This window comes from Kogia breviceps, chromosome 15 (genome assembly GCF_026419965.1).
Source record: "Kogia breviceps isolate mKogBre1 chromosome 15, mKogBre1 haplotype 1, whole genome shotgun sequence".
In the NCBI taxonomy this organism is placed as follows: Eukaryota; Metazoa; Chordata; class Mammalia; order Artiodactyla; family Physeteridae; genus Kogia; species Kogia breviceps.
Window position 1 is genome coordinate 53,100,809 of NC_081324.1, and position 12,816 is coordinate 53,113,624.

The following is a 12,816-nucleotide window of genomic DNA, read 5'->3' on the forward strand; positions in this document are numbered from 1 at the left end:
GATGTCATTTGAAAGGTGTCACTTTGATTACTATTTCTTTAATAGTTATATGTTTATTCAGGCTTTTAATTTCTTTGTGAATCCATTTTGGTAATTAAGTTTTTCTACAGAATTACTATTTCACTAGATTTAAAAATCAGCAGTTCAAAAATATAGTCTCTTACACATTTTACTGCCTCTGTATTTCCAATTACTCCTATTTTGTTTATTGGCACGTTTTCACTTTTTTCCTTAGGCCTGTTCTACAAGAACTTCTACAAAAATTCTTTTTATAAAATTTTTCTTTTCAAAGCCTTTGGTTTTCCTGATATGTTCTATAGTTTCTTTGTTCTATTTCATTAATTTGTGCTATTATTATTACTTACTTCTCTGTTGAGGTTTATTCCGTATCTTTTTTAGCTTCCTGAATTCTCAATTTGTCACTCTTAAATTTTTCATTAATGCATTTAAAGTGGTAATTTTTACCTCTCACTTTATTTGTGACCTACACACATGACATAAAATACTTTGTCCTTCTTCAGAACTAGGCTCCAAATCCAGTCTACACTGGCAGGGTATTTTTTTAACACTATCTTTAGTCTTTCCTAAATGGCTGCTTGGCAGCACCAAAGAATTTACTCTTATCTTGCATGCATAACTATGGATTGACACACACAGAAGGGATTCTAAAAATAATAAAGAATGATGAGTATGCTCTAAACTTTCCAATATGTTCAATGGTATTTATGGAGCTGCCCTGTGTCAGGCCCACAGAGTACAGGAGTGTCACAATAAAGAGGGCAGCTCATGCCTCCCACCTTGCGGACCATTTCAGGTTGATTTTATGCACGTTAAAACTTTAGTAATTGTGTTTACCTTTTCAGATGAGTGGAAGTACACCCATATGTTAAAACTGACATGAGTGTCAGCAAAAGTCTTCAAACAAACTGCAGTTTGTAAAACCCTAACGATTCATCAATGCCTTCATGCCATAGAACTGGAATTCAGCAGAGAAAGTCAAACATCAAAAGAGAATTCTGAAAAATAAACTAACCCAAGAGTTTGTATATATTTCAACTATAGTGGTTAGACACATTGCCTACAGCTCATATGACAATGAGATCTATAGTAAACAGAAATTTGGTTTCTCTCCTTATGAAATGTTAATGGTAGGCCAGCTAAATTTCTGATACTTCCCCAGTGTCCACCCAAGGGCCAACACTGATGTGCTAGATAATGTTGTGTTAGATTACTTCAAAGCCTGAATCAAGTGTGTCAAATATTCTAATCACAGTTGTGAGAAGCCCAACCAGTTAACTCGGATGGATGGTGTCAAGACGTAAAGTCTAACAACTGATTTATATCAAGGTTCATCAGTGGAAAACACTGCTCTGTTCTTATTAAGGACTGCTGAGTGCTTATATGATTTTTAAAGTGTAAGGCCTTCTATCTTGGACCTATAAGAAATGTCAGCGCCACCCATTTAACAGTTCCTTGCTATAACTTTGTTTCTCTGGGGGCACAGGGATCAATGATCTAGTTTCTACTTAAACTTCTGACCAACTCCAGGAACCTCACAGTACACTCCTGGAACTAGTTGGAGGGCTGGCTCGCTCTCTGACTGCAGACAAGGAAAACTCAAGCGGTGTTCCAGAGTTGTCCAAAAACCTCCCAGACCTGTTTAAAGGGAGTCCCATATGAAGCAACTGATGAAACTAAAGGATATTATAGGAAAGTGGTTAGCCTGCCTGTCATTTCCTAACTAGGTTGTAGTGTGTCTCATAAAAGATGAGACCTGTCTTGGCCTTCACTACATAAAGACTCAGCCTTGGCTATCTCTCAAATGGATAGAGAAAGTATGAAAAATTTAAGGCTGTACTGACAGCTTCTTTCTGCCAGGAACTTTTTATTTTTTTAAGTGACTAAACGTTCTTATTTGAGAGCTCTTCATACAATGCAGAGTCTGGGAACAATTGTTATTTCTCTTACCTCCATGAACAAGAATGGCCTAATGACCACACTAGTGTGTGACTGTGGGGCAACCACTCTGCTAACTGATAGCTCTGTAGTATTCCCCTGGATCTTTTTCATTAGGTCACTGAGTCTCAACTGTAAAGGGAAGAGGAGTCGGTATTCTGAAGAACTGGGTAACCGTGAAGCTCATACCTAGTTACTGGCTGGACTTTTTTCTGTAAGAACTCAAAGATACAATAATACATTCCTTTAACCATCATGCTAACACTCATGATACTTGGAATTTTGTTTTAAAATGTTGGTTCTACTTTTACATGCTACACAGTACTGAGGGAGAAATTCCTATGATAATACAGTGCCCTTCACACAGTATGATAAACTGGACAATTAGAGGTGATATCCTCCCTTAAAATTTCTGAGTATGACTCTGGACTAAACTTAAGGAACTGGCAGTTCTCCACTAAAAATAATAATCCAGGGATTATTTTGCTACGTTAACAAGGGAACTATATTGTTGGAAATTAGTGTTTACAATCATAACCTAAGGCATGAGTTTCTAGTGGAAACTTCCACCTTTAAGAAAGAAGGTATGATTAATTAGAAACATATCTATTTTATCTGTAAAATCTGTGCCTACCTGAAGCTGCTATATGATCAGCCTGTCTCTAACTAGAAAGGTTATATCATCCTTCCTAAAGATGATATAAGGAAAACTCTCCTAAGAAAAAGTTTGACCACATTCATGTAAGCAAAACACAAGGGTTCTGAGTAATAACACGGCCATCAAATGAGGCTATATGCTCTATTTGAGTGATGAAAGACCTAACCTTGTAATGACAAGACCACTCTCCTAAACCTGCTCACCACTGAAACGATGGGCTATACTCCAAATAATTAAATGGCTTTTGATTTCACTTAAGCTAGCTCTCACGGGCAAGAAATATATCTCTGAAAAATCAAGAGTGTTTCTGTCATTTACCAAATCTACAACCAGAAGAAAGTTGAAAAAAAATGAAAAAAAAAATAAGAAAGTTGAGAAGTAACATTAGATTGGCACACACTTAGGTGGGATGGCCTTTTCAGAAATCCTGGGATGTAAAACATCATGTAAGGTGTTATAGAAATGCTAGATGGCTTCTTTTAGTGAAGCAGTAAAACTTATCAAGTGGTGCATTACAAATATTTTCACCTGGATGCTAAGTAATAAACACTGGAAATACATAGGAAAAATAGGAAGATTGCACAGGAAGGGTTCTTTTATAGGTTGAAATTTAAGATAAAGTTACTGCTTAAGAGGCAACAAATGGAAGTGAAGATGCAAAACATCACACGCCTTACATTCTTTGTTGAAATTCTCTGTGCCTTTTTTTCTTTCCCATATCGTAAAGTTTTAAGCTTCTAAACCCTGCTTTTCCCTCTATCAAAACGTTACCTAATGGAATTCCAGTGCTTAACCCTGAAAGCTCATGCTGTCTGCACTGCTGGTGAAACAAAGCTCATAGTTAGTAAGGGAGACACTACTCAGGGACCAGTTCTGATAAAGTGGTGAATGGAGATCGATACAAAAAGCACTGATTTTACATTCCAATGTGGAGATGTCTCTGAAAATGTATAATCCTGCTTCTTTCTAAAATGTCCTTGGAAATGTCAACTGTCCAAAAAAAAATCTTTTAAGATATCCAGGGTTTTGAAATAGTTGTCATGTCCTGAGAAATGTGACCTTTAACTGCTAAAAGCATACAACTCTTACTGGTTGTATTTTTTAACTGTTTTGACCTGATAATATTATTTAAATTGATATCTCAAGCTTTCTGAAAGGTATATATCTTTGGGAAGCTTCTTTGTTAAGTTAGAGGAGGCTTTGGAATTTTCTTCCCTTTCTACATATGGTAAAATAAAATTTTGAATTCTTTATTCAACCAAAGAATTTTATATGTCTGTTTCATTTAAATGAATAAATATGCCTGGATTTTTAAAAAAATCCAATGTGATAATCTCTCTTATTAGGTAAATTAAATCAGTTTATACAGTCATTACTAATATATTTGGACTTACCTACCCTTCTCTCTTTTTTTTCCTCCCTTCCTGCCATCTGTTGGATTTATAAAGTAGTCTATATTCCTTCCTGTCCCCTTTTTAATAACCTCTTGCCATTTGAGAGCTACAGGCTGTTTTTCCTTTGGTGGTTTCCCTTTTAATATAATAATGTCTAAAGTTATTCAGCATTCCTTTTTTCCTCCTGAGGATTACAAGGACTGTAGCACATGCTTAAATTACTCACTAAACATCTGTTTTCCCCTCCCTGATTCTTACTGTTATCTAGTTTACATACTACATTAAAATATTTTAAAAAATCAGTTATTATGACTTTTTTGTTTTTAGTCAATGGTAAACTGAAATATTTTTCAATTTCTGTGCTCACAATTGCTTTCTGTATTCCACTCCTTTCTTATGGATTCACTTTCCTTCTTCCTGAAGATCATCCTTTAGTAGTTTTTCACAATGACGGTCTTAGAGTGGTATACTTTCCTGGTCTTAGAATGAAAATTTCTTTATTTCATCTACAGTCTTGAGTGCATTTAGTTGGGTATGAAATTCTGGACTCAGTTTTTTCTCAGAAATATTTCTCCACTGTTTTCTGGTATCTATTACTGATAACTGTTAGAAATCTGTTCCTTTCCAGTATATTTGCGGTTTTTTCCTCCCCTCTTTGGTGACTTTTAAGGTTTTCTCTCTATATCTGCAGTTACAGCATAATGTACTGAAGTATGGATTCATCTTTCTTTATCCTGCTTGGTAGTTGTAGCACACTTTTAATCTGAGAACTTGGGACTTCCTTCAGTCCTTTAGTTCCTCCAATATTCTCTCCATTTTGTTCTTTGGCAATCCTACTTAGATATATGCTACAATTTCTCAATCTATCTTCCATGGCTCTTAACTGCTTTCAGGTTAACAAAAAAATCTGTCTCTGTGCTGTGTTCTGGGTGAACTTCTCATCATTAGCACTCTTGTCATCTATGTCCAAATTGTAGTTTAATTCTATGTGCTGTGCTTTGGTTTCAATGATCATATTTTTTCATTTTTAAGAATCCCAATTAGTTGTTATATTAAACTGTCCTATTTCATTTCAACTGAAATGTTTCAGTTTCACAATTTCTTACTCTCCATGGATGCTATACTATCAATTATCTCTTTGATTATCCAAAACATATATATTTTAAAGTCTTGGTCAGGCTATGTATCTAAAATAAACAAACATATATCCCAATAGTTGATTTTGTTGGCGATCTTTCTTAGCACTGGATTTCAGAATTTTAATTTATCAGAGAGTTTTGAATGGAAGGCTTTTGTTTTGGGATTGTTGCTTATTTCTTCTTCGTTATCTCTGTGTATACCTTTTCCTATCTAGTAGTTTTGCACTTTCTTTTACCAGGTCCATGGGCCCAAGTCTGGAAAACAGTCTCATGATGACTTTTTGCAACAGCTGTTTCATGAATATACTGGGGATATCTCATATCTGGTCATAGAGCAAGCAGAGGACACAAAGTTGTGCCTTTGTTATCACTAGACCCACAACTTCCTATGAAACCACTGCCTTTGGCAGAAGACTGGTAATATCTACCTTAGCTTCTTTTCAAAAGTGGGTTAAGTTCTACCCCAGTCTCTGGCTTCAAACAGTGAATATGGCTCTGGCTCCTGGTCCCACATGGATCTGGTCTCACCTGTAGCCAAGCTCCTGGTTGCCACCACCTGCTTGGAATATACATTCAGCAGGCCCAAGGCTTCATTTTCACTTATTACTTGGCAGTTCTGGTGTATGAAGATATTTAACTTGTCTCTGGAAACCCAGCTTTGTCTTTTTGGTTTTCTCTTTTTATATTTTACCTGTCATTGCTATGTGTTTGGAGCAGAGGGAGTGAATCGAAACACAAACTCAATGTGCCATCTTGACTAGAAACTTACATAATGCCTTAGCATTGTATCTGAACAAAATTTACTTATTACTTATTAAACTGTGTAAATAAGATTAACAGGGAATTTTAAAACCCGTTATTTGTACCTAAATGGCAAAATAATTACAAAATATTTTCATAAATGCAAATGAAATCCTAACTTGAGGTTCAGGATATATGTACTTGAAAGTAACTAAAATGTATTTAATCCAAAATAAATCTACAAAACAGACACATGCAGAACAACTTTTCACCTTTGAAATTAAATTAGTCTTACTTCTACAAGAAGAAATAGGACTCTCAAACTAACATTTACCAGTTTTAACCAAAAATAAAGTAAGAAACTTTTCTACTATATTTAACTTAGAAGGGTATCAGCTAAATAGAGAAAACAAAAATAAAAACATTTCTTACTATGCTTAGTGAAAAAGAAAGATTTATACCTTTTCACTTGTTAAAAACTTTGCAAAATATACATGCTCTCCTCCTGTTTTCAATTCTTCCATCTTTTTCCTTGAGGCCTGAGTATCATCTAATTTATAACTCTTAAAAACAGCTAGAACTTCTTCAGAATACTGCAAAGTAAAAATATCAATTAGTTTTATTTGGCATTGTTGCCCAATCATTTGTTTAGTGCTTTTCTTTATCAAAATAATGTACAATTTATTCCCAGTTAACCGTATATGCACCCTTAAGGCACACTAAACAAGAAAAAATATGACAGCAAAATGAGGGTAAAACTATTTTTTGTGAGATATCATGGTTACTGTAAAAGTAGGAATACACTCTCTACTTCTGGAAAAATGTGATTTCTTATGCAGTTTGTGTAAGGGGCAAACACAGAAAGGAATGCTTTGAGAGTACACAGAAATTTACCAGTAAAAGTAGCTGTTTAATCAGCCATGAAACTCTCAAGCATTTCTTATGCTAAACACTGTGACCAAATAAAAAAATGATGTCAAAGCCTATCCAGTTGAGGAACAATTCCAGATGATTTCTCACTTACCACTTAATCTGAATTTGAATAGTTATGGGGAAAAAAAAGATACTGCATATAAAATAAAAACTTTAAAAAGTAACACAGAAAACACACCATGATACTTTTAAAAGCTACCTATTAACTTCAGATTTTGATTACAACAAAAAGGACAAACTGACCTTTAAGGAGCCAAGAAAAAGAAATACAGAGAATTCTTATAAAAAAGAGGTTAGTAAACTTTTCCTGTAAACAGTCAGATAGTAAATATTTTAGACTATATGGCTCAAATGGTCTCAATCACAACTACTCAAGTCAGCCATTATAGCACAAAAACAACCACAGATAACACGTAAATGATTGGTGTCGCTGTGTGACAAAATTAACTTTGTCTGCAAAAGTAGGCAGTAGGCTGGATGTGGTCCAAAACCATAGTATGCAGAGTCCTATTCTTAGAGGATAGCTGAAATAATTTTGTGCAAAGGCAGGATGTATTCTGCAAAAGTTCATCAATTCATGTTGACAATACTCACTATGTTAAAAAAAAAACAAAAACAAAAACCAAGGCTGTAATTACTAAATTTTAAATCCTCAAGTCATTTATAAACTACTCTCAAAATCAATTGTTTATATATTAATTTACAATTTAGCTTCTATATTATGAAATAGGTATAAAAACATAAGAGAGAGAATTATATAGTGAAAAGTATGCTGGACAAGAGTCAAGTTCTGACTCTGCCATTAGCTATAAAATATTGGGCTTTTGGTAGTCTGTAATTGGCAACTCACCTTGAGAAAAGTTTTCCATGAAATTTTCTCATAGCATTGCACAGGGTTCCTAAAGTAATCCTGAAGTGACCAAAATTTTCGGTACAGGTTGTAATCAATTGGAATGGAGCTGATAAAATAAATGTTATATTAAATAAATCATTTAAGTTCTTTTAGAAATATCTAAATGCTTTAACTTTTCTTGGGTCATAAATCCTCTGAAAAAGCTAATGAAAGCCATGGCCTCTTTCCCCAGAAAAGTACACAAATTCATAAATATTTATATAAACATCTATAAATAATTTCAGGGAGTTCATAGACCCCTATTCCCCTCTTTATCTTCAGTGGTAGAACCTCTGAATTTTGGCTGGATACATTCAGAATTTAAGGCTCTCTTTCTCAACCTCTCCTGCACTAGGCGTGGCCATGTGATTAAATTCTGGCCAGTCAGTGGGGAGTGGGAAGTCATATGTCTTATATGGGCCATATTTTACCATTTTCCCTTTTCCCTTTTTGCTGGCTAGAATGCAGATATGATGATGAACCATCCTGGACTATATGAAAAAGAGCAAATACCAAGGCATGGTGGAACACTAAGTTAGAAGGAACATGGGTCCCTAGACAATCTCCCTGAAGAGTGCTAATGGATCAGCCCTGAACACCTGTCTTCAGACTTTTACATGAGAAAGAAAACAATTTCTATGTTGTTTAAGCTAATGTTAATTTGACTCTAATGGTAAAAGCCCTAGGCATCATATCCTAACCACATACTAAGACCTAGTATGAAACAAACACATTAGGTACATATCAACTTAGTATTACAAAAATGGCGTTACTAAATTCAATTTCTAACTCGGCTATATTACAAATCTTCAGTGTCAATACATATTTTTTTTAAACATCTTTATTGGAGTATAACTGCTTTAAAGTGTTGTGTTAGTTTCTGCTGTATAACAAAGTGAATCAGCTATATGCATACGTACATCCCCATATCACCTCCCTCTTGTGTCTCCCTCCCACCCTCCTTATCCCACCCCTTAGGTGGTCACAAAGCACTGAACTGATCTCCCGTGCCATGCAGGTGCTTCCCACTAGCTATCTGTTTTACATTTGGTAGTGTATATGTCAGTGTTAACTCTCTCACTTCGTCCCAGCTTAGCCTTCCCCCTCCCCATGTCCTCAAGTCCATTCCTATGTCTGTGTCTTTATTCCTGTCTTGCCCCTAGGTTCATCAGAACCATTTTTTTTAGATTCCATATATATGTGTTAGCATATGGGTCAAGACATTTTAATTTTTAATTTTACAAGCAATCATTACACTACAGAATGCTTCAATTTTTAATTTTAAAAGACATTTCAGAGTTTATATTAGCAAAATCCTCTATATTACTAAAAACGGCCAATAAAGTCTTTTAAGTAGTAACCATATGTCAAAAATGCATGAGGTATCAACTGTTTCATACCCTTAAATGTCCACAAAAATTTTTAACATCACCTCTGTAAAATTAATTTTGTCTGTAAACACTATTGTATACTATCTTACTCCATTCTTTCCAAATCAACCTTAACAAGTTGAACCTATGGATTACAGTTAGCACCTGTGCTAAGCTTCATGCCCATACAAATATTTCAAGTAAGACTGTAATTTTATATGGGGAAACAGGAAGTAGGTTTAGTGATCCACACAGCACCATGATCTCAAAATGAAATGGAAGGGAGAAGGGAAGGAGTGCGTAGGTTGCCTATGGGTTGGCTTTTCAAATGTTATGAATATATATGAGGTAGGTTACACCTGAACAACAGACTGCCTGCACAGAATTTAGAAACCAACTGATACAGCCCATTAGTGATTTTGGAGTTGTGATTTTAAGTGATATACATTAAAGTTACAAACAAAAGAAATCTATATGCATGATCTCCTTCCTCCCCGTCTACATTCTCACCTCAGTACCTGACAAGTCATAAGGTATTATCTTTGTAAATCAAGAAATCTGAACTTCTAAACACTCACCAAGTTGTTGGAGCTTCATCATCCCCCATTTCACCTTCTTCCACATCCATTCCTTCTTCTCTGTCCTCCATGTGCTAAATTTAAAAAATGTACATCCTGTCATGAAGCAGTTGTCAGGCAGAGGAGAATTCTATATGACAGGGGTCCGAGAACTCAAGAGCAGTATGACAATAATATAAGATAGTCATGAAGACATGGTGCAGGGACCTCCCTGGTGGTCCAGTGGGTAAGACTCTGCGCTCCTAATGCAGAGGGCCCGGGTTTGATCCCTGGTCAGAAAACTAGATCCCACATGCATGCTGCAACTAAGAGTCTGCATGCTGCAACTAAGATCCTGTGTGCTGCAACTAAGAACAGCTGCAGCCAAGATAAATAAATAAATATTAAATAAACAAATAAATATTAAATATTCAAAGAGATAAATAATAATAAAAGAATATAAATACCTATTCATTAAAAATAACAACAAAAAACACAGTACAAAGTTTTAAACCAGTACTTTTCCAAACACAGTCAGTACATTCTCTCTGGGAATAGAGAATCTATGGCAAAATATGATTTGGAAACATAGTATACAACTGGAAACACAGTATACAATGACTTGTTGGAAAACAGAAGATCATTAGTACACTAGGGATTCCAAGAACCACAGTAAATAACTCAAAGTGATTTAAGTAGTTTTTGTCCCCAACTTTAATTTGACCTTGAAAATCTTCCCCCACCTGTACACATAACACTTATTATCTGGGAACACTTTAGGATATGCTGGGTGTACAGCTCCATATTGAAAAAAAAATTTTTAATGATTAATTTTTATTGGAGTATAGTTGCTTTACGATGTTGTGTTAGTTTCTACTGTAAAGCAAAATGAATCAGCTATACGTATACATATATCCCCTCGTTTTTGGATTTCCTCCCCTTTTAGGTTACCACAGAGCACTGAGTAGAGTTCGCTGTGCTATACAGTAGGCTCTCATTAGTTATCTCTTTTATACATAGTATCAATAGTGTATATATGTCAATCCCAATCTTCCAATTCATGCCACCCCCCCAACTTTAAAATAACAAGTTTACATAGAATAGTCCAAGAAATACCTAAAAGATACGTAAAAGGGAAAGGCAGATTTTGAAAAATCTTAAAGTCAATATCATTTCCAAATTGACAATGATTATAATTTAAGGGATAAATTAATTACGTAAAGTACTCTGATTAATTCAGTGAAATATTAGTTACATCTAATTAATAATTTTTAAACTTTATAACTTGTTCCTAAATGAAGAGCAAGTGCTGAATGTCGAAAAATTTGCCAGTTCTGGACTGTCTTCTGGACACATCAAAAATAATCCTTAGGGGGTGTCCCTGGTGGCGCAGTGATTAAGAATCTGCCTGCCAGTGCAGGGGGACACAGGTTCGAGCCTTGGCCTGGGAAGATCCCACATGCTGTGGAGAAACTTAAGCCCGTGCACCACAACTACTGAGCCTGCGCTCTAGAGCCCGCAAGCCACAACTACTGAGCCCACGTGCCACAACTACTGAAGCCTACGCGCCTAGAGGCCATGCTCTGCAACAAGAGAAGCCACCGCAATGAGAAGCCTGCACACTGCAAGGAAGAGTGGCCCCAGCTTGCCGCAACTAGAGAAAGCCTGTGCACAGCAACAAAGACCCAACGCACCAATAAATAAATAAATAGATAGATAAATAAATAATCTTTAAAAATAAAGTTGATCTTGCTGATGTCCTTTTGAAAAAAACAGTGGGCAAATGATGGATTATTTAACAAATCGTTCTGAGATAACTGGCTCACCATTTAGAAAAAATTAAATTATAACTTAACTTACTCCAAACTCCAACCTTCCTGCTGGGTAAAAGATTTAAAAGAAAAAATTAAATCATAAAAGCACCAGAAGAAAACAAAGAATTATATACTCCTGTGGAGTGGAAGCCTTCAGTATGACACAAGGCTAGAAACACTAAAACAAAAGACCAGCAAATGTTAATATTACTATATCCAAATTTAATAGCTCCATACAGAAAACTATAAAGTTACAAGAAAAACCATAAACTGAGGAAAAAAATGTATCAACACACAGTAGGAATGAATTAATAATATTCTATATAATGAGTTTCTACACATCAACAGAAAAAGACGTTTCAGCAGTAAAATGGGCAAATGTCATGAATAGGCAATTCTCTTCCTCATTGTTTCTAATCAGCACAGAAGAAAAATAAATTCCAATAAACATACAGTAAGTTCCTCGACTTCATTAATAACCAAAGAAATGTAAGTTAAAACAAAGATGACTTACCTTTCAAGTATGTATCAATTAAGCAAAAATTTTTAAAAACTGTTAATTCCCCATGTTGGCGTGAGGCTGTGGGGAAATGGGAAGGCATTCTCTATGTGCCACTTGGGGTGGTATAAATGGGTACAACTTTTTTGAGAAGTACCTGGGCAACAGTTATCAAAATTTGATATATGCATTTATTTTGACACAGAAATTTCACTTATCGAAATTTATCCTAAGGAGACACCTGCATAATTTAGCAATGATATACAAAATACTATTTACTATAATGTTGTTAACAAGTTTTCACTATTAGAGATTATCTAAATGCTCAGTGACAGGAGACTGATATATCCAAAGACTTATTATGAGACAATAAAACACACAGACAAATCTAAATGTACTGATGAAGAAATGCAACCATTTCATACTTTTAAAAGAAGAAAGTGAATTTCAGAACAGTATGTATTATATGACCTCAATTTTGGAATAAAACTACATACACACAAAAAGTCCTGTAAGGACAAAAAAAGAATGTTAAGAGTGGTTATCTTTGGGGCCTTGGATTATGGCATAACTGTACTTTTTATTTTAAATATTTCTACTTTGCATTTTTTTCTACATAGAATATATATGATTTCTATAAATTGAAAATAAAGGTTTTTAAAATTTTTGATTTATAAGACCCATTCATCTGAGTTATCTCAATAACAAACTTAAAATATGTTATGTTAGATTTCATATCAGCCTCACCTTTTGACCCAATGTGCTTTCCTGCTCATTGGTATTGAAAACAGTGACATTTTCCAGATTAAACTGACTCTGCAAGTTAAGACCTATTAAAAAAAAAAAATTTTCAAAGCAAATTC

General features: G+C 34.9%; 1 protein-coding gene across 1 annotated transcript in view; it reads right to left on the reverse strand.

Moving 5' to 3' along the window:
• Positions 1–12,816, reverse strand: part of THOC1 (THO complex subunit 1) — a 50,563-nt gene that overhangs the window by 15,299 nt on the left and 22,448 nt on the right. The window contains exons 8-11 of the mRNA XM_059039966.2: positions 12,701–12,783; positions 9,662–9,735; positions 7,672–7,780; positions 6,350–6,481 (exon numbers count right to left, since the gene is read on the reverse strand). Coding sequence (XP_058895949.1) covers positions 6,350–6,481; positions 7,672–7,780; positions 9,662–9,735; positions 12,701–12,783 — 398 coding nt within the window. The remainder of the gene's footprint in view (positions 1–6,349; positions 6,482–7,671; positions 7,781–9,661; positions 9,736–12,700; positions 12,784–12,816) is intronic.